The sequence below is a fragment of the Odocoileus virginianus genome, chromosome 8, assembly GCF_023699985.2.
Source record: "Odocoileus virginianus isolate 20LAN1187 ecotype Illinois chromosome 8, Ovbor_1.2, whole genome shotgun sequence".
Lineage (NCBI taxonomy): Eukaryota > Metazoa > Chordata > Mammalia > Artiodactyla > Cervidae > Odocoileus > Odocoileus virginianus.
Window position 1 is genome coordinate 57,005,653 of NC_069681.1, and position 26,885 is coordinate 57,032,537.

The window sequence follows — 26,885 nt, forward strand, 5'->3', positions numbered from 1 at the left end:
TGATTTTGGAGCCACCAAAAAGAAAATCTGTCACTCTTTCCACTGTTTCCCCATCTATTTGCCATGAAGTGAGGGGACCAAATGCCATGATCTTAGTTTTCTGAATGTTGAGTTTTAAGCCAACTTTTTCACTCTCCTCTTTTGCTTTCATCAAGAGGCTCTTTAGTTCTTCTTCACTTTCTGCCATAAATGTGGTGTCATCTGCATATATGAGGTTTTCGATATTTCTCCTGGCAGTCTTGATTCCAGCTTGTGCTTCACCCAGCCCAGTATTTCTCATGATGTACTCTGCATGTAAGTTAAATAAGAAGGGTGACAGTATACAACCTTGATGAACTCCTTTCCCGATTTGGAACCAGCCTGTTTTTCCATGTCCAGTTCTAACTGTTGCTCTTGACCTGCATACAAATTTTTCAGGAGGCAGGTCAGGTGGTCTGGTATTCCCATCTCTTTAAGAATTTTCCACAGTTTGGTGTGATCCACACAGTCAAAGGCTTTGGCATAGTCAATAAAGAAGTAGATATTTTTCTGGAACTCTCTCTTGATTTTTCAATGATCCAGTGGATGTTGGCAATTTGATCGCTGGTTCCTCTGCCTTTTCTAATTCTAGCTTGAACATCTGGAAGTTCATGGTTCACGTACTGTTGAAGCCTGACTTGGAGAATTTTGAGCATTACTTTGCTAGCATGTGAGATGAATGAAATTGTGCAGTAGTTTGAACATTCTTTGGCATTGCCTTTCTTTGGGATTGGAATGAAAAGTGACCTTTTCCAGTCCTGTGGCCACTGCTGCATTTTCCAAATTTGCTGGCATGTTGAGGGCAGCACTTCCACAGCATCATCTTTTAGGATTTAAAATAGCTCAACTGGAATTCTATCACCTCCACTAGCTTTGTTCATAGTGGTGTTTCCTAAGGCCGACATGACCTCACATTCCAGGATATCTGGCTCTAGGTGAGTGATCACACCATCATGATTATCTGGGTAATGAAAATCTTTTTTGTACAGTTCTGTGTATTCTTGTCACCTCTTCTTAACATCTTCTGCTTCTGTTAGGTCCATACCATTTCTGTCCCTTACTGTGCTCATTTTTACATGAAATGTTCCCTTGGTATCTCTAATATTCTTGAAGAGATCTCTAGCCTTTTCCATTCTATTGTTTTCTTCTATTTCTTTGCATTGATCACTGAAGAAGGCTTTCTTATTTCTCCTTGCTATTCTTTGGAACTCTGCATTCAAATGGGTATATCTTTCCTTTTCTCCTTTGCCTTTCACTTCTCTTCTTTTCTCAGTTATTTGTAAGGCTTCCTTAGACAAGCATTTTGCCTTTTTCATTTCTTTTTCTTGGGGATGGTCTTGATCACTGCCTCTTGTACAGTATCACAAACTCCGTCCATAGTTCTTCAGGCACTCTGTCTATGAGATCTAATCCCTTGAATCTGTTTGTCACTTCCACTGTATAATTGTAAGGGATTTGATTTAGGTCATACCTGAATGGTCTAGTGGTTTTCCCTACTTTCTTCAATTTTGAAGTCTGACTTTGGCAATAAGGAGTTCATGACCTGAGCCACAGTCAGCTCCCGGTCTTGTTTCTGCTGACTGTATAGAGCTTCTCCATCTTTGGCTGCAAAGAATATAATGTCTGATTTCTGTATGGACCATCTGGTGATGTCCATGTGTAGAGTCTTCTCTTTTGTTGTTGGAAGAGGGTGTTTGCTATGACCAGTGCTGCCAACAAATTTGAGTGAACCCCCAAAGGGTGGATTCATGTTAACACAAATGGATAGCTGCCTTTTATAATTTTAATGTAAAAATTTGAACCATGTGAATGATTTAATTTTATTCTCTTCACACAGGGAGCTAACAGAATGAGAGGTCGGCTTGGAAGTGTGGACAGCTTTGAACGATCCAACAGTGTTGCTTCAGAGAAGGTATGTAAGTAGAGCTCTCCTTTTTTCTGCTATTGCAACTTGGCAAAAACAAACATTAATATGGTATTATGCCTGCTTAGTTATTTTGTTATGAGTCCTTTATGACTTCTAAAAAATAACTCATGAGCCTTTATTATTTCAAAGAAGATTCTGTATATTAGCTCGTTTCCGTCGACTGAAAAAAGATGTACAACTTGAGAGTTGTGGGTTAAGTTTTATTTGGGGTAAAATGAGGACTCCAGCCTGGGAGGCAGCATCTCAGATAGCTCTGAGAGATGCTCCAAAGCAGCAGTGGGGGAAAGTCGATATATAAGGTTTTGGTGAAGGGGGAGTTCAATACCATGAAGCACTCATTTTACAAAAGGATTTTTGTTAGTCAGGAAGATCTGATGTCACCATAAGGGTGATTTAGTGCTTCTCTAGATATGAGGAGATGCAAGGATTGAGATCATAAAATCTGTTCCAAAAAACATCCAACTATCTAAAGACCTGTCCCACCCAATTCCCTGGAGCACAGAGCGCCTCACTCCACCCTGACCTCCCTCGGGGGGTGTTGAAGGTCAGCAGCTCTAGCAGCCTGGGGTTCAATCTCCATTGAGGCAGATGGCAAATGCCTTTGTTGTTCAGTCCTTGGCAATGCTGGTGGTAAGTGCCAATTTGTAGTTGACACGGCCCCCTTGTGGTCATAAATCCGACCATATTTTAAGGGGCATTTCATGACCATTTTGTCCCGCATTGCTGGGAAGGCTTGTTCCCAGTTCTGAAGAAGGTTTTTGTTCCTAAGACACTCATTGGGCTATTCCTGGACTAGGTCTTAATAGTTACAGATCTCTGGACACCTGTCTTCTAGTTACGGTCCAGGAAAGTATTCCCTCTCATTGCATCTTTTCATACCTAGAGTTACACTGTTACAATCATTGATCATATATTGAGCTATACATTTGATCAACTGCTTCAAGTCTAGTCATCATTTTCATTGGAGGCTCAGCCATACACTTAGCAATACAAGAAATAATAATCTTGTAAACAAGCAAAATACTAATGGTATAATTAATAACATTAGTGGAATTAAAAGTAAATATTTTAGCCATGAGCCTCCCACACCAACCAGTTTTTTTTTTTTTTTTTTTTTTTTAAGATCGTCAAGACTAGGGAATGGGTCACTTAAAGCAGAAATCTGATTTTTCATGTGAGTCATCAAATGTGTTACATTAAAGGATTGATCAGGTATGAAAATATAGCATTGTTTGAATTGTAGCACAGATATCTCCCTGAGATGCTGTAAGGTGTCAATGGCCTTGCAGGTATGTAGCACTGCCTTTCTCATCATAAAGATCTCAGAATTCAATAGGCTAATAGCCTGATTACTGTCATTTAAAGCTTATGAAAGTTGTTAAGGCTTAGATATGGTCAATTACATCCTCTAACCCCATTGAAGACACATGCACACACACACACAAAAGCTGCTAAATGGTCATACTAGTAGAATACAGATCTTTGACCCACTGGGATCATACCAATGATAGATTGGTTGGGGTTACCTCTAATTTGTTAACATGTATGACCTAAAATTCATGGGAATCCCAGGTTTCACCTTCATATCCATCCCTGTAGATGTCAAGGCCATAAATTAGTGCCACAAATCCACTGAGTTCTATACCAATCACTCTCTTTAAGGGGAATAACAGGCATAGTTCATAAAGTACCCAGCCTTGACTCATAATTACCAGATTGATCATTTTTAGTATGATTTAACCGTTCCCAACTTAAATGACCATAGCCTGGTGTAAACCATGAATTTAAGGTCACACATCTCAGATGCTGCTTCTGGCTGCAGTCTTCATTTTGCCCCAAATAAAACTTAATTCACAGCTCTCAAGTTGTACATCTTTTTTTAGTCGACATTTCTGTCTATTCAACCGAAACTTTCTCTTGGTGGGACAGAGCACATTCTTGGCTGTTCTCTCAGGGTTTTGACTGTTTGGAGATAGTATATACTTTGGGGGACAGTATTTGAGCAACTATTGATCCAAAGCCATAGAAAAAGGAACCATATAATTACTGTACTTATATGGCGATCTTTTTCTTTTGTTCTTTCCTCATGTTACTTCCCCCTCCCCTATGTTTAACCCTTTTAACTGCAACATTAGTCTCTTCTTTATCTCATAGACAATTCTCACTAGGTTTGGTTTCCTGTTTCCTGTAACATGTAACCTGAGGCAGATGCAACCTATTTGTTTTTAATGGAAAAATACTAAAATATTTTCATTAAACTTTTTGTCGGTAGAATTGAGGACAGTTATGAGTCCATGAGCCCTAACCCATGTTTATCAAGCTACAGATTTCTACAGCGGAGCCTGTTCTGGAGAGTATAAACAGCATACTTGTCTAAATTGAAAGATTTATGTTGTCGACCCATGCAGTATGAGAGGCATTCCGGCATAGCTCACTTTTCATTCATTTCCTGTTTTTCATGTCTTTAAAATTTTTTTTACCTCAGGGACCACGTAGTTAGATAGAAACATCCACTGTGAGGGAGAATACTTAACAGGCTTTATTTTATTTTCCTGACGTATTTGCCATGAGACTTGGACACTTAAGCGTTGTTATATTGTTTGACAGTACAGGAAGCGTGCAACTGAGATGTCACGGAAATCAGTAGATATGTGAATACAGACTCCACCCTCTTTTGGTCAGGATCTCTTTTCATCTTTCTGGTAACAGTGAGAAGAGTACGGTAGCTTTGTAGCATTTTACCATAAGGGGTGAGAGGGAAGAATACCTTTTCTTATCATCCCTTTCACTTTCTGGCCTATCTTTACGGATGCTGTCTTACAGCTGCTTATCAGTAGAAGTGGGCTGTGGTGATAGTGATTAGGCTTCAGCATAGATTGAGTTAAAAAAACACACACACACACACACCAGTTTGTCATGACTCAGGAGGCAGAAGAGACACCCTGTCCCTTCTGAGCTGTGTCTGAACAGGTCTGCTATGATCCATGTAGGAAAGAAAGGCCTGACTTCTTGCTTTTCAGGACTACTCGCCAGGAGACTCTCCGCCAGGGACCCCGCCAGCCTCCCCCCTGTCCTCAGCTTGGCAGACGTTCCCTGAGGAGGATTCCGACTCCCCGCAGTTTCGAAGACGGGCCCACACATTCAGCCACCCACCTTCAAGCACGAAGAGGAAGCTGAATTTGCAGGATGGGAAGGCCCATGGGGTTCGCTCCCCTCTTCTGAGGCAGAGCTCCAGCGAACAGTGCAGGTGAGTCCAAGCCTCTCTCCAGAAACTGGAACCGAATTCTCCTGTCCCTGTGTTCTGACCACTGTGGAGTCAAGAGTTTTTGTGACTTCATGCTGTAGCCAGTATTTAGTTTTCAGGAAGACCAGAAAAATAAATTATCAAAACCTTCGTCACTAAGGGAAGCAGGCAAGCTTTAAGGCACCCCCAAAGAGCAGGGCTCAAACGTTTTGGATGCAAGTATTTTTTTTTCCCTAGAAAAAAATGGAGAAAACAAGGTATCATGCCATTGTTTTATCTGAAAAACCTGCTGACAATACATGTTCCTCCTTGTCTCCTTGATGAAGGAGTTCATGAAGCAGCAAATTTGAAAATAACATAGCAGAGCTTCCTGTAAGCTTACAATGAAAAACACAAGGGTTAAAAAGAATCACTCATATTACCTTTATACATGGGGTAAAATTTTGCTGTTATTTAATTTCATAAAAAATTATCACCAAATGTGAAAATTGTTAAAAATTTTATCTAGAATAAAGTGATGTTTATAAAGAAGAATGCATATACCATAATTGACAGGAAGCATCCTTTAGAAATTATCTCATGATATTTAGGAAATACTTTTACAAAATAATTTAGCATTTGATAAGAGATGATAAAGTTTGCAAAAATTGTAGAATGATTATACTTCTTACTGTGTAGTACAAATCAGAATTTATATCCTAGAACTAATTTTATTTCTCTTCTTTACCTATGAGTTTGGTTTAGGAAATAGTTTGATGGGGATTCCAGTCAGAGGGAAAAAAATAAAATCAGAACTCTAAGTAAAAAAGAAGATTAATTTTTAAATTAGTTGCTATTAAATTTACCAGTATTTCTTTTAAAAATATAATTGAATCCTCATTGTTTTGTTTAATAATTTCATATTATAAACAAGATATTTAAGATATATAAAAATAGTAGAACTAATTATCCTCAGATTTTTCTTTTATGAAAAAGAACTAAGTATTCATGTATATAGCAAACATTTTTTATGGTCATTTATATTTACCCAAGGCATTAAATATCTTTTTCCAGGAAAAGTTATTTTCAAGAGTTTAAAATATTAAAGGATAAATGATGTCTGTATTTTCTTATGTTTTCCACGTTTTGTAATGTATATACTCAAAGAATTTCTGTCAATATGAGAAGATGCTATTTATATCATGGTAAAAATTTGCTATGAAAAGAATCTTCTGGAAAAAAAATCTTTGTAGGTGACTTAAGGATTCAGATAAAACCATGGCTACACAATTCCACAGGCTGCAAGAAAGAACATGGACATTAGCATTCATTAAGCCAAAGGTATTATGATGACTCCCAACAACCAAACATGTTGTTCTTAAAATTTTAGAAGTGTTTATATCTTTAAAATAATTGAGTCTTTGAACTACTGATAATCAGTTTTTCCTTCTGGAGCTTGTTTCCTGTAATTATTTGTGCTTTCCTACTTTTTCCCCTTGAAGTATCTTTTGCAAGTCAAAATAAACACATTTTGTCCTAAAATTTTAGAGCATTTTAGAGACAAACACTTATGCTGAGAAACGCTGCCTAGATGAGGAATTCAGTTTGAGAAACAATGAACCAGGTCATCATCATCTAATAGAGAACTGCATGCATATAATTTTTTTCCATATAAATTCAACCTTGATTACATTAATAGCAAGAACCTGTGTATATGCTATTTCATAGTGAATGAAGATTGTTCCAGACTGTAACTTAAGACGAATTTGCTGTATTTTCTGTACTCAGCATCCTTCCACCAGCTCGGCGCATGCACAAGGAGTGTATTTCTTCCTCCAGTCTTCCAAGTCTTCACACTTCCTTCTCTGCCCCTTCCTTCACTGCCCCCTCTTTCCTGAAAAGCTTTTACCAGAATTCAGGTAGACTGTCCCCACAGTATGAGAATGAAATCAGGTGAGATCAGTGTCCTGTTTGCAAAGCAACCTTTCTGCAGTGATATACTGACATGTTACTAAAAAGTGGCTAATTAATTTGAGTGACATGAATGCATCTGTGTGTTGTGCCTGTTCTAATCAGTTCCTAATATGTTGGTTTCAGTTCCAGTTAATTTGAAGAAAACCTTTACAAACAGTGTTTCAAAGCTTTTTAATAACATGTTTATCTTACTTTGGAGACTATATTTTTGTACTCTTTGTGTGTTTCTTTGCCTTGGGTCCCAGAGTCTGAGGTTTATTTTGTTTGGGGCAAGACCTATGCAAATACATACTAAGCGAACCTCCCCCATCATGTCTTTCTCTTTTTTTATTTTTAGCTTCTCTGGACATATAAAGCCACTTATTTAAACAGCTGTACTAAAGTAATGGATATTATATATTTTTATTATTAAGTATATAGAATATTTCCTAGGTGTTTCACTGGTTTTTCAATGACATAGACTTGCTTTTCTGAATCTCAGTGTAAGTCACATAATGGCTACAGGAACATATTGATAACAACTCTTTCTGGCAGCATGAGGGATCTCTTGAATTGTGTAGACATTCAGTTTTATTTTGTTTTTGTCCCCAGTATTGAAAATGCATAACCTATTAAATCTTGTTCCTTGCTCTTATAACTATACAAAATTAAGCGTGGTGATTTTTTGAGAATTACCATTAGATAATTTTTGAAATTCTGAATTCTTATGATCTTGCAGATTCTCAGTGGGATATTCTAGCCTTTGGAAAGCAGTAGATTAAGCTGGAAATTCTCAAGGGGTTGTTGTTGGCTTAGAATTTTCTGGAGATTCATTTTTATGTGCAGCTTGAGCCATTCTTTTTTATTGCTGTATAGTATTCCATTTACTACATCACAATTTATCCATTCTCTTGCTAATGGATACTTGGATTGTTTCTGTTTTTTGCTAATTAATAATTCTTGCAGTCAAGGAGAGGAATATGTGCTGTCAACCAGTCTGCATGCCACTAAAATCTTCTTGGGTGTTCTTCTGTCCTCCTTTCTTTTAGGCATATGGAATTCAAAAAGTTAGTATAATTAGGCAATGTGCACTGACTTGTTAAACTATAATAACCTTTGAATTATCTCTGAATGTCTTTTGTCCGTGTATGTCAAGCTCTTTTCATCCCAAGGCAGACAAGTAATATTGGATTAATAAAATTTTGAATTTGAACTGTCCTTTGAGTTAGTACAAAATTATGCTGAAATATTGAATTTCTATTGAAGGAAGTTGACAAAGAATTGATTTTAAAAGGTTTTTACAGGATCAGCCTTATGTGAGAAGAAGAAAGCCATAAAAATTGCATTATGTATATGGAATATGCAATGAATTTATAGAACGATAGTTTAGATAATTGAGAACTGATAAAACATTTTACACGTTAACATTAAAAATTTCAGTCTACCTCAGCCCTATAGTTCTACCTATTGATAAGAATACAGCACTTTCAGTGATACTCATTTTCAGTTTCCTGCTATTATGTTAAAGAGAACATCTGGAGAATTCCTGTTTTCTTCCAGAAGCAGAACCATGTCTGAAGGTGACTATTAGGGACAGCCACCAAGAAGGTCAAGGATTAGCTGTGAATAGGTTATAGAGTACAAAAACAGTGACTATAAAAGATTATTATAGTTGTTAATTTCTGCTAAAGTGTATGTATTATTCTTGTGCCAAGCTTCCCTTAACCCTCTAGACCTCCTTCTAATAGGAGCATTGAAAAAAATGTCCCTCTTTGTGGTGATCTTATTTTAAATGCTATATTTAGACATGTGGAGAACTTTTAAGTTCATAGGATCATTAAAAACATCCTATCTTCTGAAATTTGTAGTGTTTTCTTGGTTCTGAGAAATTCTAAAAAATCAGAGAGCACTTTCTGGTATATTTTTGTTTCCTTTTGGTGCAGTGTTTTGTAATTTGACAGCTTAGAATCAGTAGGCCAAAAAGACACTTAGAATTTCATTAAAGATGATGCCAGTTGTAAGCATCTGGCTCCATGGATTATCACAGAGTGAACATCCCACATCACTCCACTCAGTCAGCACATGGAATGCTGCTGGTACCCTGGCAGCTCCTCCCATTTTCCCACCCAATCTCTACCCCTCATCCTGATCTCAGATACCATAGTGTAGTTTTGCCTGGTTTTGAACTTTCTATACATGGAATGATACAGCATAAATTCTTTCATATCTGGCTTTTTTCACTGAATAATGGTTTATGAGATGTATTCTTTTATGTGTACTTCAGTTTATTCATTTGTATTGCTGACTAGTATTTCATTTACTACATCACAATTCATTCCTTTTCCAGTGGACATGTAGGTTATTTCTAGTTTTTTGGTTTTTATAGAGTACTCTCCCTGAATAGGGGTTTCACAGGTGACTCAGTAGTAAAGAATCCACCTGCGAATGCAGGAGATGCAGGAGACACGGGTTCTATCCCGGGGTCGGAAAGATATCCTGGAGGAGGAAATGGCAACCCACTCCAGTATTTGTGCCTGGAGAATTTCACGGACACAGGATCCCGGGGGGGCTACCATCCATGGGATCACAGAGTGTTGGACACCACTGCGTGGCTGAGCATGCACGCATGCTCCTTGGATATTATCCATGTCTACATTGGTACATACTTGTGCATTGTTAGTAACTATCTACACAGTAGCAAAATTGTTGGACAGAATTCACTCTTAATAGGTTTACTTAAATTAGTCACTTTGACATAAATTTACTACAGATTGGAGAGAGTGTTTTTTTTTTAATTAGTATTTTAAAATAGCTTCAGATTTATAGGAAAATTGCAAAACTGTTATGGAGAACTGCTAACCCTTTATCCAGATTCATCCATTTTTAACATTTGCCACATTTGCTTTATCACTCTGTTTTGTTTTCCATTCTGTTTCCATACATGCATACGTATATGCATATATATTTTGTTATTTTAAGCCATTTGTGAATAGATTCCTGATAACATGTCCCTTTACTCTGAATCCTTCAGTGTGTGTTTGCTAAGAATGAAGATATTCAAGAGTGTGGCTTTAAGCCAGGAATTTCTGAACTCCTACATCTCTCATTATCACTGGTTTCAGAGAAAACTTCATATGCACACAATTACCATGATATCTGCAACTATTCAGAACAGAAAGGAAGAGGTCTATAAAACTATGTAATATAATTTTCTTTTCACTTGGGTAGCTCATATCTTATTAGAGCCATAGTGTGGATCTATAAATATTCATAGTTAAGTATTTAGAGTAGGTTAGCACATAGGTTAGCAAATACTATTTAAAGAGCATGATCATTTGAAATTTGAAATTCAGATTAGGCATCCTTCTCCAGGACCACTATTTTGAATTATTAAAAACATGTAGATTATTGTTGTTAAGCAAGCCGAGAAAAAGAAGCCAAGATATTTTTAATATCCTGGTTTACTTAGTAGTAGGTTCATTTGTACAGCAGTGAAATGCTAAAGGAAAGGGAGTACATATATGTTTTGTTTTACCTTCAAGTTAATTCTTAAAAATTTAACGTTATTTCATTGTGGAGTAGCTGAAATATAATTATGCATAATCGGATGGTATATTTACATAACATCCATTTAGCAAATATAATATATCCTTTTATAAACAAGCATCTGTTTCCTCCTTATTGTTGCTTCTCAGATTTTGAGCCTATATTTAAAAAATATTTATATTGAAATTCACTGGTCAAATGATAGTCATTACATCTACTTCTAAAACTTTTCAGTGACAAAATAGGTTTTTGCTGATAAGTACTTTGTGGTATAGTTTGGTTCTATAGTTTTCTCATATTATCTGATAAAAATAGTGTAATTACACATGGTACAATATTGAAATTATTTATACTTTATTGATGTCTTATGGGAATGCCTTTTTATTCTAAATGCTGGTTTTGGGCATCACTCTTTTTCTGTGCTAATGCCGTTCCTTGTTTTCCTGTGGTACTAGACAAGACACTGCTTCAGAATCAAGGTGATTAGAGGTCTAAATATTTTCATTTACAAATTTTTTAATTCTTCCAGCTGATTATTACCATTCATTTAAAAATCAGTTTTGGCTGTCTTCATGCATGCCATCTTTCTGGTGATGTGAGCGGGATATAGTAGGGGAAAAATGACTCCTGGTGTAATCAAAGATTATGAATGATCATATAAAAGATTGATTGTAAACAAGTCCTGTTTCTACTCTGTTCCACATTGACATTTCCTTAGGACTGTGCTGTGGCCTTCAGCAGAGATTAATTCAAATTTGGAACTAATGGAAGTAAATTAATTTGGAGGTACATATGTACATTTAAGGAGTTTATTTCAAATCCCAAGTAGATGCAAAAATAAGAATCCTAAAAGAAACTTACTCATAAAATCAAATCTGGTTTTCACTGAAAAATATTCTTAGTCTGTTTCTGTTCATCTTACTTGCTGGCACATGGGTTACTTTGAGACACTGCTGTGGCCTTCCAGACCTCCCACTGGGCTGGACGCAGGAAAACACCTACTTCCTTCTTATGGAAGTCTGACCACATCTGTGATGACATTTCTTCCTCCTGACACACATGCTTTTTGTGGTGAATGTCCAGAATCACTGCTGAATGGCTTAACTGAAAATGATTATTCTTTCCTAGTTTATATGCTTTGCTCATATCACAAGCCCAGTGGAAAACAGACATTCCTATCTTCCTGTTGGGGTCACTGACATTTAGATTTCTTTCTAATGGGAGTTAAAATCCAGTATGAAAGATTGGGCTAGCATGAGATGTTCAAAGAGAAAAAATTATTTGGGACCACATTGATAAGATAAAAAGTGACTGAGACTTTTAATTGATCTACATTTTTTAACGGTTGCATGTAAGACCATTTCAGTAATATTTCTTATCTACTTCCAAAAGCCCAACAGAAATGTTAAGATTTTCTGTGTTCTTCTAGAAGGTTCTACTATAGGCATGGAGCTAGGTCTGTGTTTTACCTTAGTGGTCATCTTACCTATTATTTTATATATGATTAGACTGAACCCCAGAAATGTTTAATATCTTGCTTGATATAATTTATATAACATTAAGTTATAAGAATGTAAGTAAGCAAATGAGCTCTCCAGAGATATTTTAAATTCCAATGCAAAGAACTTAATTCAAAAATTTTTTTTCATTCAGTATATAGTTTAGGAAATAAAATTCTTTGTTCTTGTTCTTTTTTTGTTTTACACATTGATGAATCTATCTCATTTGATTCAGCTTAATTGATTTCCACTCAATTAGCTCATTCTCAGTTTTATTTAATTAGTGAAGATATTCCATAGGATGATAGATGGGTACCCAGTTGAAACCAGGGTTTACATAAGCTGTTAGTCCACCTAAAGTAATTATGAATTAAATGGTACTATGGGCCTTGTGGGAAAAACTCTCAAATTGCAACACTGTGTTATTCCACGTCAGCCTTTCTTGAGGCATTTACAAAGAGAAAGCCTTTTCAGATTTCTGTTAAATGGTTTTCTTTTTGTTGTTATTGTTTAGTGGATTAGTTGTGTCCTTCTCTTTTGTGACCCCATGGACCTGCCGGGATCCTCTGTCTGTGGGATTTCTCAGGCAAAAATACTGGAGTAGGTTGCCATTTCCTTCTCCAATATATGTTGGTATACATATTAATGTGTTTCTATTTGATCCTCCTATTTAAAAATAAAAAAGTGTTTACATTTTGAAATCCAATGGTTTCAAAAGAAAATGAAGTGAGACATTTACATAAATGAACACATAATATAATGCTCTATAATAATGTAAAATGACATTATTCCATTTAAAAAAAGGAAAGAGAAGTACTGACCTAAAGACTTAATGCTAATTACAGACTTATTTTTTACCCTAGAAATACAGGGGACCCTGGGAGTCCTGGCAGCTTTATTTTTATGAACCAATAGGGCTTTGTCTGAACTAATGCAAAGGGTATTTACCTTGACATAGTAAACTACAGAGCCTAAGTGTCTGGATTTTGGATTGCCTGGGTTTGAATCCTGACTCCCCCACTATATCCCTGAGACTGTGGGCAAATGACTTAGCTTCTTTCTGCCTCAGTTTTCTCACTAAAAATAGGAATTGTAATACCATCTACTCCATAAAGTTGCTGTGAGGTTCAAATGAGTTCATACTTATGAAATGTCTTGAACAGTGCCTGGCACATGGTATGTCTATTTGTGTTAGCTTTATTATTACTATAAAAAAAATACCACATGTTGTTTTGTTTTTAATTTTACTCCAAAGGTGGACATTGCCTAGGATTACTTAAAGGAGAAATTGAAGTGAAAACTAATATTGTAGCAAAAAACAAACAAAAATTAAAAACTTCAAACAAAAACTTACCCCCTCAGCCCAGTGAAGTTTCCAGAGTGAGAAAAAAATTAAAAAAAAAAAAAATTTTCTTTTCACCTGTGGTTTTGGTGACATATTTAAGGAGCTTTAATCTAACTCAAAATCTTGACGATTTACTCATATATTTTCTTCTATGAGTTTCATAATTGTTTTACATTTTTTAATTGAAGGATAATTGCTTTACAGAATTTTGTGGTTTTCTGTCATACATCAACAAGAATCAACCATAGGGAGATTAAGAACTTTGATGCACACGGTTTTGATTCTTAAAATTACTGCCTTAGGAAGGTTAGGTTGCTGATTAAGTCTGAATCAAAAAGTAAACTGCCAGAAATTGCACAAACACACTGCCTGTTGAAACCCTTTTCTGGACCTGGACTTCTGGATACACGTTTTTCTTAGTAGATGAAGCACGGCAATTTTTGCCTTATCTCGGCCACCAAACTGCTTTATCAGGATGTCGTTTTCTAGCACATGATAAAGGGTCAATGGTCTGTTATGTAAGTTCTTCCTTTTCATATAACATTATCTTATATTTTGACGGTTAATTTTTGGCTTATTAAATTCCAGACAAATGAGGAAAATGTGTCTTTTTGGCAGTTTGTTTGCATTCCAGAATTTTAAGTTTTAGATGTTATGAAATTTTAAAATTTGTAACAGCGAGCTGATATAAGGGTACCTTATGCACCAGTTTTATAACCTATTCCCCCAAAATTGTATATTTTATAGGCAATAATGAAAATGACATGGGTTCTTCTCAATTGTACTTTTAGTACTACCCAGACACTTGCTATGTTATTAACACTGAATTTGAAAAGATCTTTTTAATTCCAGCATTAAAATACAAAAGTTTCAGAATCCCTTTGCTTTGGTTTATTGTAATTTTGTTGTTAGATATACTAAGAGTTAAAAGAAACTACTATTTATTGAAAACTTACCCTGTGAGGCATTGAAATTGTTGCTTTTACATAAGTCACTTAGCTTCCTAGGATTAACTTATAAATTGGATACTCTTATGTCAATGTGTTACTATCTGGAAAAAAAAGATGCCTTATGTTGTTTATTATGTATTGTCATTGTTAGTACCTACTAACAATGACACCTTAGTCTGTGCTTTTGGGAAATGAAGCTATTAGAACTTTTTGCCAGAAAAACTTGAAAATCATGACTATCAACAAAAGGTTTTAAGAAGGTAGATCTTTTATTTATTCCTGAGCTGTCAAGGAATTTATTCCTGACAAGCCAAGCCAATATTTTTTGTCCATTTTACTTAACCTTCTGAGTTCATGTTTTTATGGTTTTACAGTATCAATTTCCAATAATCTGGCCACCTGATGTGAAGAGCTGACTCACTGGAAAAGACCCTGATGCTGGGAAAGATTGAGGGCAGGAGGAGAAGGGGACGACATAAGATGAGATGGTTGGATGGCATCACTGATTCAATGAACATGAGTTTGATTAAACTCCGGGAGATAGTGAAGTCCAGTCCATGGGGTCGCAAAGAGTTGGAGACTGCTGAGCTACTGAACAACAACAGCAATATCAGTGTATTCCACAGATATTTGTTGAGTTTGTTGTTCAGTTGCTAAGTCGTGTCCAATTCTTTGTGACCTCATGGACTGTAGCACGCCAGGCTCCTCCGTCCATGAAATTTACCAGGCAAGAATACAGGAGTGGATTGCCATTTCCTTCTCCAGGGAGTCTTCCTGCCCCAGAAATTGAACCTGCGTCTCTTGCATTGGCAGTCGGGTCTTTACCACTGAGCCACCAGGGAAACCCCTTTTACTGAGTGCTTACCATTAATTACCAGTTGCTATACTAGGAGCTAGAAATACATCCTTGAGTTGGGCATTTAGCATACAATTGCCAAACCGTTATACAAATAGGGTTATACAAATGAAGATACAGGGTACATTAAGAGTGTTTCTTAGGATATAGCTATTATATATAGAATGAATTATAGTTCCCAAAAGGAAAATATTGAATTAAGGCTTTCCAAAGGGGAAGTAAAGGTGGACATATTCAGTCAGTATTACAGAGAGTGGTGAATTGTGGAAACATATTAAGGTTATGACATTATCCAGGATACGTAACAAAATGGGCTTGACTCTACTGGGATGTGCATCAGCTACCTCCTGAAGTATCGTGGTACAGTGTGCCACTTGCTGTCTGTGAGCTAGCTCAAAAGTATGTCTTTTTCCTAACCTTAATTTACCTAATCTAGAAAGATAGATCAAGATTAGGAACAACTGAATGACCTGATAACTGTGAGTATGGATATGCAAAGTAAATACAAATACGACAGACAAGGCTGACTGGCTCTTCTGAATTCTGATTGTCTCAGACTTAGGGAGTTTGTTCTTCTGAGTATGTGAGTGAGGTGATGGCTTTTCTAGCTGAGTTTTATTTCTGCCCTAACTACTAACACTGCTTGGTTTCGTCAGAAATCTCACACCTTCACTTGCAGGGATCACCACATGCAAATATTGTTCATTTTCAGGAAGCTCGGAGACTTTAAAATGTAAAAAAGCAAAATATTCCCACCACCATGAGTGGCAACAGTTATTGCATGGTGTTTCAGCTGCTAACATAATTGGTCTCAAAATTTAAGTTTGAGTCATAATGACCTTTTAAAAAAAATGACCTTTTCCTGCAGATAGCCCCAGCAGAATTCAGAGTACTCTTTTCTAGAAAATGAACTTCTTAGAGCAGACCAGCATTACTGTATGTTCATATTACAAAGCATTAAAGTAGAAAGATGTGACATCCCCAACTGCCTGCCTCACCTCGCCCCCCTCAAGAAAGTTAAGGAAGGTGATTCTAGGGTCAAATAATTTAAGCAAGTTAGGGAATTTCTGTATACTGTTTGCCTTTGGAGAGTCACAGGGCATGCCTGCATATTATGGTCTCTAAGAAGTGAAGTGAAGTTGCTCAGTCGTGTCTGACTTTGCGACTGGTGGACTGCAGCCCGCCAGGCTCCTCCATCCATGGAATTTTCTAGGCAAGAGTACTGGAGTGGGTTGCCATTTCCTTCTCCTAAGAAGGTCTCTAAGAAGTCCGGCTCTAAAGAAATCTGTTTAGTATTTTAAAATGCAACCTATCCAGTTGATTTGGCCACACTTTTTTCTTTAATATATCACTTAACAGTAATCCCAAGGTTGACTGTCCTGTCTTTGTTCAGGTTACTTTCTATCATGATCCAACTATTGGTGGTTAACACTTTCTAGATGGATTGTAACAGTTACAGGCAACTAGAAGCTATCTTATCAGTCCATTCTATAAAAGCTATAAGAAAAGCTCTTTATGATCTTTTAATAAAGTATTTACAATGTTTAAAATATACTAGTAATTAAAATTCTTTTATCAAGTGTTGAGGTCATTAGTCAAGCAGCCTTTGCCCCTCTGTGTAAGCGCTTCTCTTGCTCAGGATAGAACTTGGAGTGGTTGGCTCCTGCGGAAAGAGTAGAAACAGGTGAGCTTCTGATAGGTGGGCTGTGCCTGAATGCACCCGTCCCGGGATGTCGGGGCCTGGTGAGCCGTGTGCCTCGCGATGCATCGCTCCATGTTGCCTGTGGCTTGTGCTTGCTCCTGGTAGATCTTGTGAATGGCTTGTGCTACCGTTTTGTTAGGAAAGATCACGTCACGCAGTTTCCTTTGCAAGTTGTCTATTTCTGTGCTTTCCACAGCGATGGAGAGGGGAGAAAAAGGACCTCGTCCACCTGCAGCAACGAGTCCCTAAACACCGGGGGAACCCCTGTGACTCCTCGCCGAGTTTCCTGGCGGCAGCGCATCTTCCTCAGGGTTGCCTCGCCCATGAGCAAATCTCCCTCCGCGATGCAGCAGGGTTCGTTCGCCAGCCCCTTACCCCTCACTACTTGGGAATGGACGGCGGTGCTTTTTGTACGGAGAATTAACTGATTACACTAGAGAAGTAACGTCTCTTTTTTGCATCCCAGATAGTGGATATCGAGATAGTCAGGTATCATTAGAACTTGTTAGACATAGTGAATGCTGTCGAATGAATGAAGGAAGGAAGGAAGGAAGGAATTTCCAAAACCTGTCTGGGGGCCTACTTCATCATGCAGAGGGAACTAGTGTAGTGATAGAAAAGAAGTCGGAGATCTTTTTATTTTTGGAAAAGCAGCATTGTTTTACGAGTCACGTAAAACAAAGTCACATAGAACGATAAGGAAGTGGATGTAGGTATGCTCGGCAGACATCAGCCAGCAGAGAGCCCCTGCGGCTCTCTTTCCATATTAGACCTATAAGAAGTTAAATCAAAATATACAAGGGGGCAAAGTAAGTGTAACAAGGAACAGAAAGATGTACCAATGATGAGAACACTAAAATAATACTAAAGAGAGTTTGAGAGAGAAATGAATAACTTTCATGGGCGGTTTTAACATACTCCTCTCTTAAATCTAGAGAAATTAAATATAGATAATATTTGAGAAACACAATTGAACAAGCTTGATCTGATATTTGAATAGAACCTTGTCATCTATAGAGAAAATTTGTTCATTTCCAGCACACATGGAATAGTTGTAAAAATTATTTATGTACTTGGCTGTAAAGATTTTAAAATGAATTCCAGATAATCTTGATTATTCATACTATATTCTCTGATCACACTGCAGAAGGAAGAAAGGAAGGAAAGGAGGAAAAGAAGAGGAAGAATTGGGAGGATAACTAAAAAATTTCATGTGTTTAGAAACTGAAAATTGTTTTCCTAGAAACTAGAAGGAAGAAAATATGATTGGAACCCTATGTGTCAAAATTGAGTGGTATTTAGAGGGCAGTTCTAAAACCAAGAAAGCAAAATTCAAATGTACTAAGTTTTGAATTCATACAGTAAGATTTCTAAAAAATAATTAAGGAAATAAATAATAAGAGTAGGGAAGAGGTCAATTAATAAAGAAAACAACCCAAGAAAATAACATTTCAGGAGGAAAAATTAACTCTGCTGGGGTGGTCAGAGAATGTTTTTCAATAAAAGTTCCTGGGAGAAGCATCTTTGGAAAAGAGGGACCAGAAAAGCTCTGGAGTCGTTGCAGAGGACTTTGTGGGTCAGGAAGTCATGAGGAAATCAGCATCATGAGAGCAGAAGATGGAGGATGGAGACAAGAGGTTGGAAAGATTGAGGCCAAAGTCTGAAGCGATCAATGTGCTATTCCCAGGAGTTTGGACTTTGGGACATATGCAACCATTGAAATGTTTTAAGACACAGAATCATGCTTGTTAATAGGAAAATAAATTGGCAACAGTGCAAAAGATGGCCTGGAATGGAGGGTGAGAATGAACTCCGGAAATTGGGTAATAGTGTTGCAGAGGCTTCCTGAGTGGCTCAGTGATAAGAATCCACCTGCCAATGCAGGAGACATGGGTTCAGCCCCTGAGTCAGGAAGATCCCCTGGAGAAGGGAATAGCAACCCACTCCAGTATTCTTGCCTGGAAAATCTCATGGACAGCGGAGCCTGGAGGGCTACAGGTTGCAAAGGGTTGGACACGACTGAGTCCCTCGTTTCAGGAGTGAGCCGAGTTCTGAGCCAGGCCTGTGCCCAGAGTCACTCAGTTATTTTTTGTTTTGTTTTGCACACTCAGAGAATATACGTAGATGTTGTCAATTATGGAAGTGTTGAACCCTGGGGAAAGGCCAGGTCATTTTGGAGCACCTATCTTATAGGTCATTTTGTGCAGAAAGAAGAAGTAGTGACATCATACATGCTTTCATTTCACCAGAGAGGGAAATCTGAAAGGGGAATTCAGTCTAGTGAAATGACTCAAATCATTAGTTCCAGAAACTGACAGTTTGCCGGGAGGGCAGCTTTGTGTACAGATTTAAAGGTGGAACGCAGGAGGAGAGAGCGTCAAGTCCAGGGAGAACTTGTGTGGTCTGGGTTACGACTCCGGAATGCCTCTCACTGTTTTCTTCTCTGCAGATGGCCTGGACAGGAGCGAGCTGCTGCCTCTGTCCCCTCTTGCTCCAACCATGGAGGAGGAGCCGCTGATGATATTCATGTCTGATGAGGAGGACCCAGAACAGGGCGACGAGAGAAACAAGTCGGAGGAACTGAGGTGTTTGTGGAGAAAGGCCATACATCAGCAGATCCTGTTGCTTCGAATGGAAAAAGAAAACCAGAAACTTGAAGGTTAGCTATTCAAACGGGGCTAGAGGGCATGATATGATGCTGCAATTTAAAGGTGTAGTTTGTTAACACTCAACCCCACAGTCATTCTCCAACTGTATACACACTTTTACTAGAATAGCTACTGATGAAAATTGTTTCTAGTTCATGAAGTGGTTATGACCGAGGAAAGGTTAGCCTAAGAAATGTGTATTTCTCTTTGACAGATTTAAAACATCAGATGTCTTTTGAGTATATTTGGGTGATAGAATAATAGAAGGTAATAGAATGTATATAATATGAAGTCAGTGGCTTTAATATGACTGAAAGTTTAACTTCTTGGTGTGTTAAAAACATACATGAAAACATACATGAAAGAACATACATGAAAAAGTATGTTCTCTTCAAATATGATTTTCAAACTTCAGGCCAATGTTATTCATAATATGAGAACTATTCCTATTTCAAATAAATTATATTGTATCCAGTTCAACTAATTACCTATTAACAAATCAAAAGTGCTATGTTTTATTACTGTTTTATACATTTTCTATTTAAAAATCATATTGAAGTCATTAAAATTTTAATTGGACAGTTTATGACAGCTATTGTGCTCTTCATAGTGCTTGACTATTAAATTTATGAATACTAAATGCTTTAGAATGTGTTTTCCAGACTCTGAAATAATGATGTCATTTACCCCAGTGCTGATAGAATCACACACAGAGAGGTGTGTAGACAGTAGCAAAATCTGAAAAAGGTATTAAAGCCCTTATCTTGAGCAAATCACTTAATATAAAGGGTCTTTTTTTCACATTTATAAAATGAATGGTTTAGCTTATGTGGGCCTTTGACTTTTAAGATTATTGGAAAATATCTAGGTTTTTCTCTGACTTGCTTTTACTATGTTGTCTTTCAATAAAGCTTTTAGTATAGACAGGTATTCACATTTCTGTATTCACCATCTAAAGATTCCTCTTACTATATCTATTGTTCAACTAATTTTTTTACTTTTTAGTTTGCTAGGGCACAATTTATTTTTGCTTAACACTATATTCTTAGCAGAATGAAAAGTTTGTAAGACTTTTAAATATCTGTAGGAAACAAACCTTTTCTTTCAAAATTAAAAAAGCAATTAATTGTTATTAACATAGATTTTAAAAGTTTGATGTGATAAATGATATACTCACTCAAGCGTCCATAGATTTTGAAAGGAATTGAATTCATATTTTTTGTAGTTGATTATATCTTGAACTAACTCATAAACAGAGGAAGAGGTTGGAAAAAGATGGTTGTCACTTTCTTAAAACATTTAAAGCATGAAATTGGATTTCATTAACAGGAGTATGTGCCGTAGAGTATTATATTAAATATTAATGGCTAATTTTAGAATCATAGACTGTTTGAACTGGAAATGGTCTTAGAGATTATTTAGCTCCCCTCTTCATTCTGCAGCTGAGTTAGTGACTAGCTTGGGGACACTAAGAAAATTAACCTAAGGTCAAACTGTGTTATACTGGCGAACAAGTATGAAAATTCCAGTTTATTTACCACAGTTTTTAGGCTTTTTCCAAGTACATCATATAGTATTTCTCAAATATATATGTTAATATAAAGAAGTGGAATATTTTACTATAAATGACTGCATATTCTGTGTATTATATATGGCTGTATAAATTGACAGAATAAGAGAAGAGGTGACATTTAGAATATATGATCAGAAACCTTTGTCAGTTCTGTTTTTATCTCTGTACTTAAGTAACAAAGACAAAAATAAATAGCTTAACACATTACAAATGCTAGTCAATGGATAAGCATTTTTTCACAGTTCTTTGTTCTTGCCTGGTTAACCAAGGCAGATATTAACTGTTCTTACTTAGCACTTTATCCTCAGGGTGTAGATGATGGTGATTATTATTTTAAATGAATAATGATCCAGAGAAGGTTGGAGAAAAAAAAATCTGAGGAAATATTATGCTTCATCCATTATGAAAAATATAATTAGTAAACTTATATGTAGGATTATGTTAATTATTAGCTTCTCTATGATGATCCTAGAGAAATATAAAACAAATTGTTGCCATTCAGTCGCCAAGTCATGTCCAACTTTTTGCAGTACCCCAGGCTTCCCTGTCCCTCACTGTCTCCCAGAATTTGCCCAAGTTCATGTCCATTGAGTTGGTGATACCATCCAACCATCCTATCCTCTGTTGCCCTCTTCTCCTTCTGCCTTCAATCTTTCCCAGCATCAGGGTCTTTTCCAGTGAGTCGGCTGTTCGCATCAGGTGGCCAAAATATTGGAACTTCAGCTTTAGCATCAGTGCTTCCAATGAATGTTCAGGGTTGATTTCCTTTAGGATTGACTGGTTTGATCTCCTTGCTGTCCAAGGGAATCTAAAGAGTCTTCTTCAGCATCAGAGTTCGAAAGCATCAGTTCTTCGGCAGATATTGAAAAGCAAAATTAAACTATGCTAGAAAGCCATCTAGTGGTATCTAGGAGGAATTTTTGGTAGTTTGATTTATCTTTTGATTATGTGTGGACTTTTAAGTAGAAATTTTTGCTGCCCTGCCAGAATAGTAGTCTATTATAAGATGGTTTAATTCTTTTGAAATGGCTTCGAACACTGAGTAAAGAGTAATACTGATTCTGCTATTGTTTTCGTGCTGTCGAGGACTTTGGATGCCTGACAGAGATTTGTGTTGCAGGAGGTAAGATGGCTGAGCCATGGAGCTTCAGTGATTACAGATTACATTTAGAGCTTCTGTTCCATGTGGTCCTAATGAGAGAGAAGAAATATGCTTCCATGTTTTTTCACCTTTCTCCCCTTTTGGCATCAATTCTTCAAGATAAAGCTGATGTGTAGATACTGGTCGCTTTTATAACCATTTCTTTTAATGACCTCTGGGCTTAGATTTTAGACAATCAAGTCAGAGGAAATTTTGTATTTTGAAAAATGCAAATGTTAACTTCAGTAAAATGGACTTTCCTCTTAAAGATTATTAAAAATGGACACAGGAATATGTAACCTAGTGTCAATGTGGTTAAAGACAGTGTGGGTAACTCTGGAAATAGTTATAGAAATGTATCAGGCTATCATGATCAGATATTTCTCAAATCAAGGTTAGCATGAGGTGTTATTTTCTCATAGATATAGGATATAAAATATTAACATTTTAATGGTAGTAACAGTGATGCAAACTGTCACTTTTGTAGTTATCTATCACATTTGTCAAATATTTGAAATTTCTAGCCTGGAAAACATGGCTTGTTTTTTATGTTTAGGATACTTGTCATCTATAACATATAGAGTAAAACCTCCTTAGAATTTATTCATTTTTCTTTTTTTTTTTAATATAGGAAATGACTCAAAATTTGAGAACTTTTCAAGTATCTTCCACTTTTTACAAAAATTTTCATTTTGAGAAAATGTTAGTGGTTGATTCCTAAAAGTCATATGCTGAGGTTTTACAAAGGCAATAAAACATTACAAATTCTGAGTTTTAAAACGTATTAGTCTTAATGCAAACTCTTTCTTTCTTAGCAAGCAGAGATGAACTGCAGTCCAGAAAAGTTAAACTGGATTATGAAGAAGTTGGTGCATGTCAGAAGGAGGTCGTAACAATCTGGGATAAGAAGTTGTTAAATTGCAGAGCTAAAATCAGATGCGATATGGAAGATATTCATACTTCTCTTAAAGAAGGTATTCTGGATCATCTTAATCATCTTTTTTTTTTCTTTTTTTGAAAAGTTTCAGAGATTGTTTTGACTCGTCCAGCTTAAGCACAATTTTCTCTTTGTCTTTGCCTGTAAAAAAAAAAGGAAAGTAGTTTGTTTCCTCCTGTAGTTAGTGACTATGTTGGTAGGAACGTGGTGCTAATGGCAGTCCTATCCCTGAGGAGATAGCAGGCACATTTTCTACAGTTTCCTGCCTCTTCAGTCAGCTATTTTCAACTCAAGAGTTATCATTTACTGAGGAAAGAGCATATACATTAGTACAAAGCTTTGATCATATCTATAAAAATACCTTGAACTTATAAACTTGACTCGTTCCCATTATTTGCTCAGAAGTATTTGTTTATATATATGTTCACCTACATGTATGTGTTTATACAAATCTATATTATTAGCTAGCAATCAGTTGTCCTACCATCTATTTTTTCTTTTATTTATTTTTGAAATATTGCTTTTATTCAGCCTTATATTACACTGTAGCTTTGTCATATAAAATGACATTTAAACATCTTAAATTTAAAATTAACTTGTAAATTGCTTACTTGCAGTTTCTGTGACTCAGATTCAATATATTAAAATGAGAATCTCTATGACCTGCTGGGTATAAAATAAAGATCCCAGTGTAACTTGATCATGAATCTTAAAAGCCTATGATAATGTGAAACTGTTGCATAATTAAGTTAAAATTAAGATTAATTTTGTAAGATGCTGTGTTTATAAACCTGGTACATGTTCTTTTTCCTTGAAGATATGGAAATCCCAAAGATTTCCACTGAATGCATTGCTTGGGAGACAAAGTAGTGGCTAATCAAATGTGTAAAACAGAGTTGAAACTTCTTAGCACTGTGCCCAAAGCTCTCCTTGATCTCTCCTTCTTTCATTTCTCATCTCATTTTCTACCTTTCCTTACATTGTAGCCTGTGCTCCGAAGATGCTAACTAATCTGCATCCCAGTATGGCACAGGCCATTTCTCTCTTTCTTTTTTTTTTAAAATAAATATATTCTATATTTTTAAAAAGCTTTAAGTTTTTGCTTTTCATATTAACCCCTAGTCTTTTTAAAAAATAATTTTTATTTATTTATTTTTGGTTGCTCTGGGTCTTCATTGCTGCGCACAGGCTTTCTCTAGTTGTGGTGAGCAGGGACTATTCTCTAACTGTAGTGCATGGGCTTATTGTTCTGGCTTCCCGTTGCAGGGCGTGGGCTCTAGGGTACTGGGCATCAGTAGTTGTGGCACATGGACTGAGTTACCTCTCAGCAGGTGGGGTCTTCCTGGACCCGGGATCCAACCCAGGTCTCCTGCATTGGCAGGTGGATTCTTAACACTGGACCACCAGGGAAATCTCACCGGCTCTTTCTTGATTAGATGCTCCAGCTTCCCTTCCCTCCCTCTTCTGTCCTGTCTACCTTCTCCCTATTTCCCAGCTCCCCTTTCTTTCCATCACATCTTCTCACTCCTCCTTTGTGCCCCCTTTCTCTGCTCCTCTCAGGGCCTCCATACATTTCTTCTTGCCAAAGTGATTGCTGCCTACACTCCCAGCCTGGACAATCCTGTTCTCCCTCAGCTCTCAGTTTAAATACCATTTCCTCACAGTTCCCTCCCCCCAAACCCCAAATAAATTAGTTTTGCTTTGTTATTCTTTCTCATGATTTTTCCCTTTAATTGTGCTTATCATAGTTTATAATTTTGTATCGATGTGTTTATCTGTTAAATGTTTTCTCACCACCCCCCACACTCCTAGCACCTAAGACAGCATCTTACATGTTATTTACTAAACGAATGAATGAAAGAGTGAGACTAATTTTCCTGAGAATGGATTTATTCATCTCTCGATGAGGTTTCTTCAAGGCCATACTCTATGCTCTGCTATATGTTAGATGCTCAATAAATCTTTAATTAAGGTGAATGACCAGACTTCTCTGCTGGTCCAGTGGTTAAGAATGCCTGCCTGTGCAGGGGCACGGATCTGTCCCCTACTCTGGGAAGATTTTACAGTGTGTGGGGCAACTAAGCCCACCCACCACAACTACCGAGCCCACGCTATAGAGCTAATGCTCTGCAGAAAGAGTAGCAGCCACAATTAGCAGTGGACACATTGCAACAAAGAGAAAACAACTGCTTTCTTGCTGCAGCTAGAGAAAGCCTGCATGCCGCAGTGAAGACCCAACACAGCCAAAAATAAATAAATGAAGTGAATTACCTTTTTTAAATTGTTATTGGATGGTTAGCATAACAGCCCTCTCCTTAACAGTGACCCTTTTAATGGGCTAATGAAAGTTACCCTCTAAAAATGACTTCTTATGTAAGATCATTCATTCATTCAACAAATGTATCAGTAGCAAGGTATATTCTTGAATTTCATCATTCAGAGATGAACATATGCTGATTATTCTCGGGGAGTTCACTGTCTAAGTGAGGAAACTAGACAGACATACAGTATAACACTACCTCTAATCCAGTATGCTAATGTTATAGTCTGAGTCACATAGTATGTGAGAAGGGAGTCTTACTCCTAGAGATGTTAGGGAGAGTTTCTGCAGAAGAATGACATTCAGGCTCATCCGTAAAAGACAAATAGAGATATACTAGGCGATCAACTGGAGGAGCTTGGAATTCCATAAAGGTAACAATAGAAACAAGAAACTGGAGGTCTGAAAATAAGCTTCTTGAGGATGTGAATACTTAGTGTATACTTAATATGGCAGGGAATGGGAGGTAATGGAACTAAAAATAGTAGTTTCAAGGCATACATGTTCAGGAGCCTGAGGTGTAGTTTTTGGACAAGAATACTTTCATTTCTGCAGACTGTGACATTGCATCCCAAAAATATTAGTGTCATTAAACCTTCCTCTACCCAGCTGGGACTCAGGAACCGATCCCATATCTAGTCTTTTTGGACTGAAAGCAGCGAAATAAAATTACCTTTCCTGCAGAGAATTGAATTATGTCCCTCCCAGTGCTTTACTTCATGTCCCTTCAGCATAAAAAACAGTTTTAACATACTTTGAATTGCTTGTTTTTGGTTTTCAAGCACACTGGAGTTAGTATTTCATTATACATGAATGAAGCATTATATAGCCTAGCTCCTTTCTTCTCAAAGGCTGAGTGACGTTCTGGAGCACTCCCTTTGTATTGCATTTACCATTTTTATTTCATTTTTTTGTGGACCGTAAAAATGCTATTTAATTCTCTTTTACAAAGTTACTTTTTAATGACAGATATTTAGAAATCAGAGTATGAATATTAGCATTTGTTGCTGCTGCTGCTAAGTCGCTTCAGTCGTGTCTGACTCTGTGCGACTCCAAAGACGGCAGCCCACCAGGCTCCCCCGTCCCTGGGATTCTCCAGGCAAGAACACTGGAGTGGGTTGCCATTTCCTTCTCCAGTGCATGAAAGTGAAAAGTGAAAGTGAAGTCGCTCAGTCGTGTCTGACTCTTAGGGACCCCATGGACTGCAGCCTACCAGGCTCCTCCGTCCATGGGACTTTCCAGGCAAG

At 37.0% G+C, this 26,885-nt stretch overlaps 1 protein-coding gene across 9 annotated transcripts in view; it reads left to right on the top strand.

The window, feature by feature from the left end:
- TBC1D4 (TBC1 domain family member 4) overlaps positions 1–26,885 on the top strand; it is a 244,429-nt gene that overhangs the window by 189,826 nt on the left and 27,718 nt on the right. For 5 of the 9 annotated variants that reach the window (XM_070471565.1, XM_070471564.1, XM_070471561.1 and 2 more), the window contains 6 exons: positions 1,856–1,930; positions 4,966–5,192; positions 11,123–11,146; positions 17,216–17,373; positions 19,469–19,678; positions 23,197–23,355. In XM_070471565.1, coding sequence (XP_070327666.1) covers positions 1,856–1,930; positions 4,966–5,192; positions 11,123–11,146; positions 17,216–17,373; positions 19,469–19,678; positions 23,197–23,355 — 853 coding nt within the window. Of the gene's footprint in view, positions 1–1,855; positions 1,931–4,965; positions 5,193–6,956; positions 7,122–11,122; positions 11,147–17,215; positions 17,374–17,395; positions 17,430–19,468; positions 19,679–23,196; positions 23,356–26,885 lie in introns of those variants that run through there. The other 4 variants (XM_070471569.1, XM_070471562.1, XM_070471568.1 and 1 more) reach the window with 4 other exon arrangements.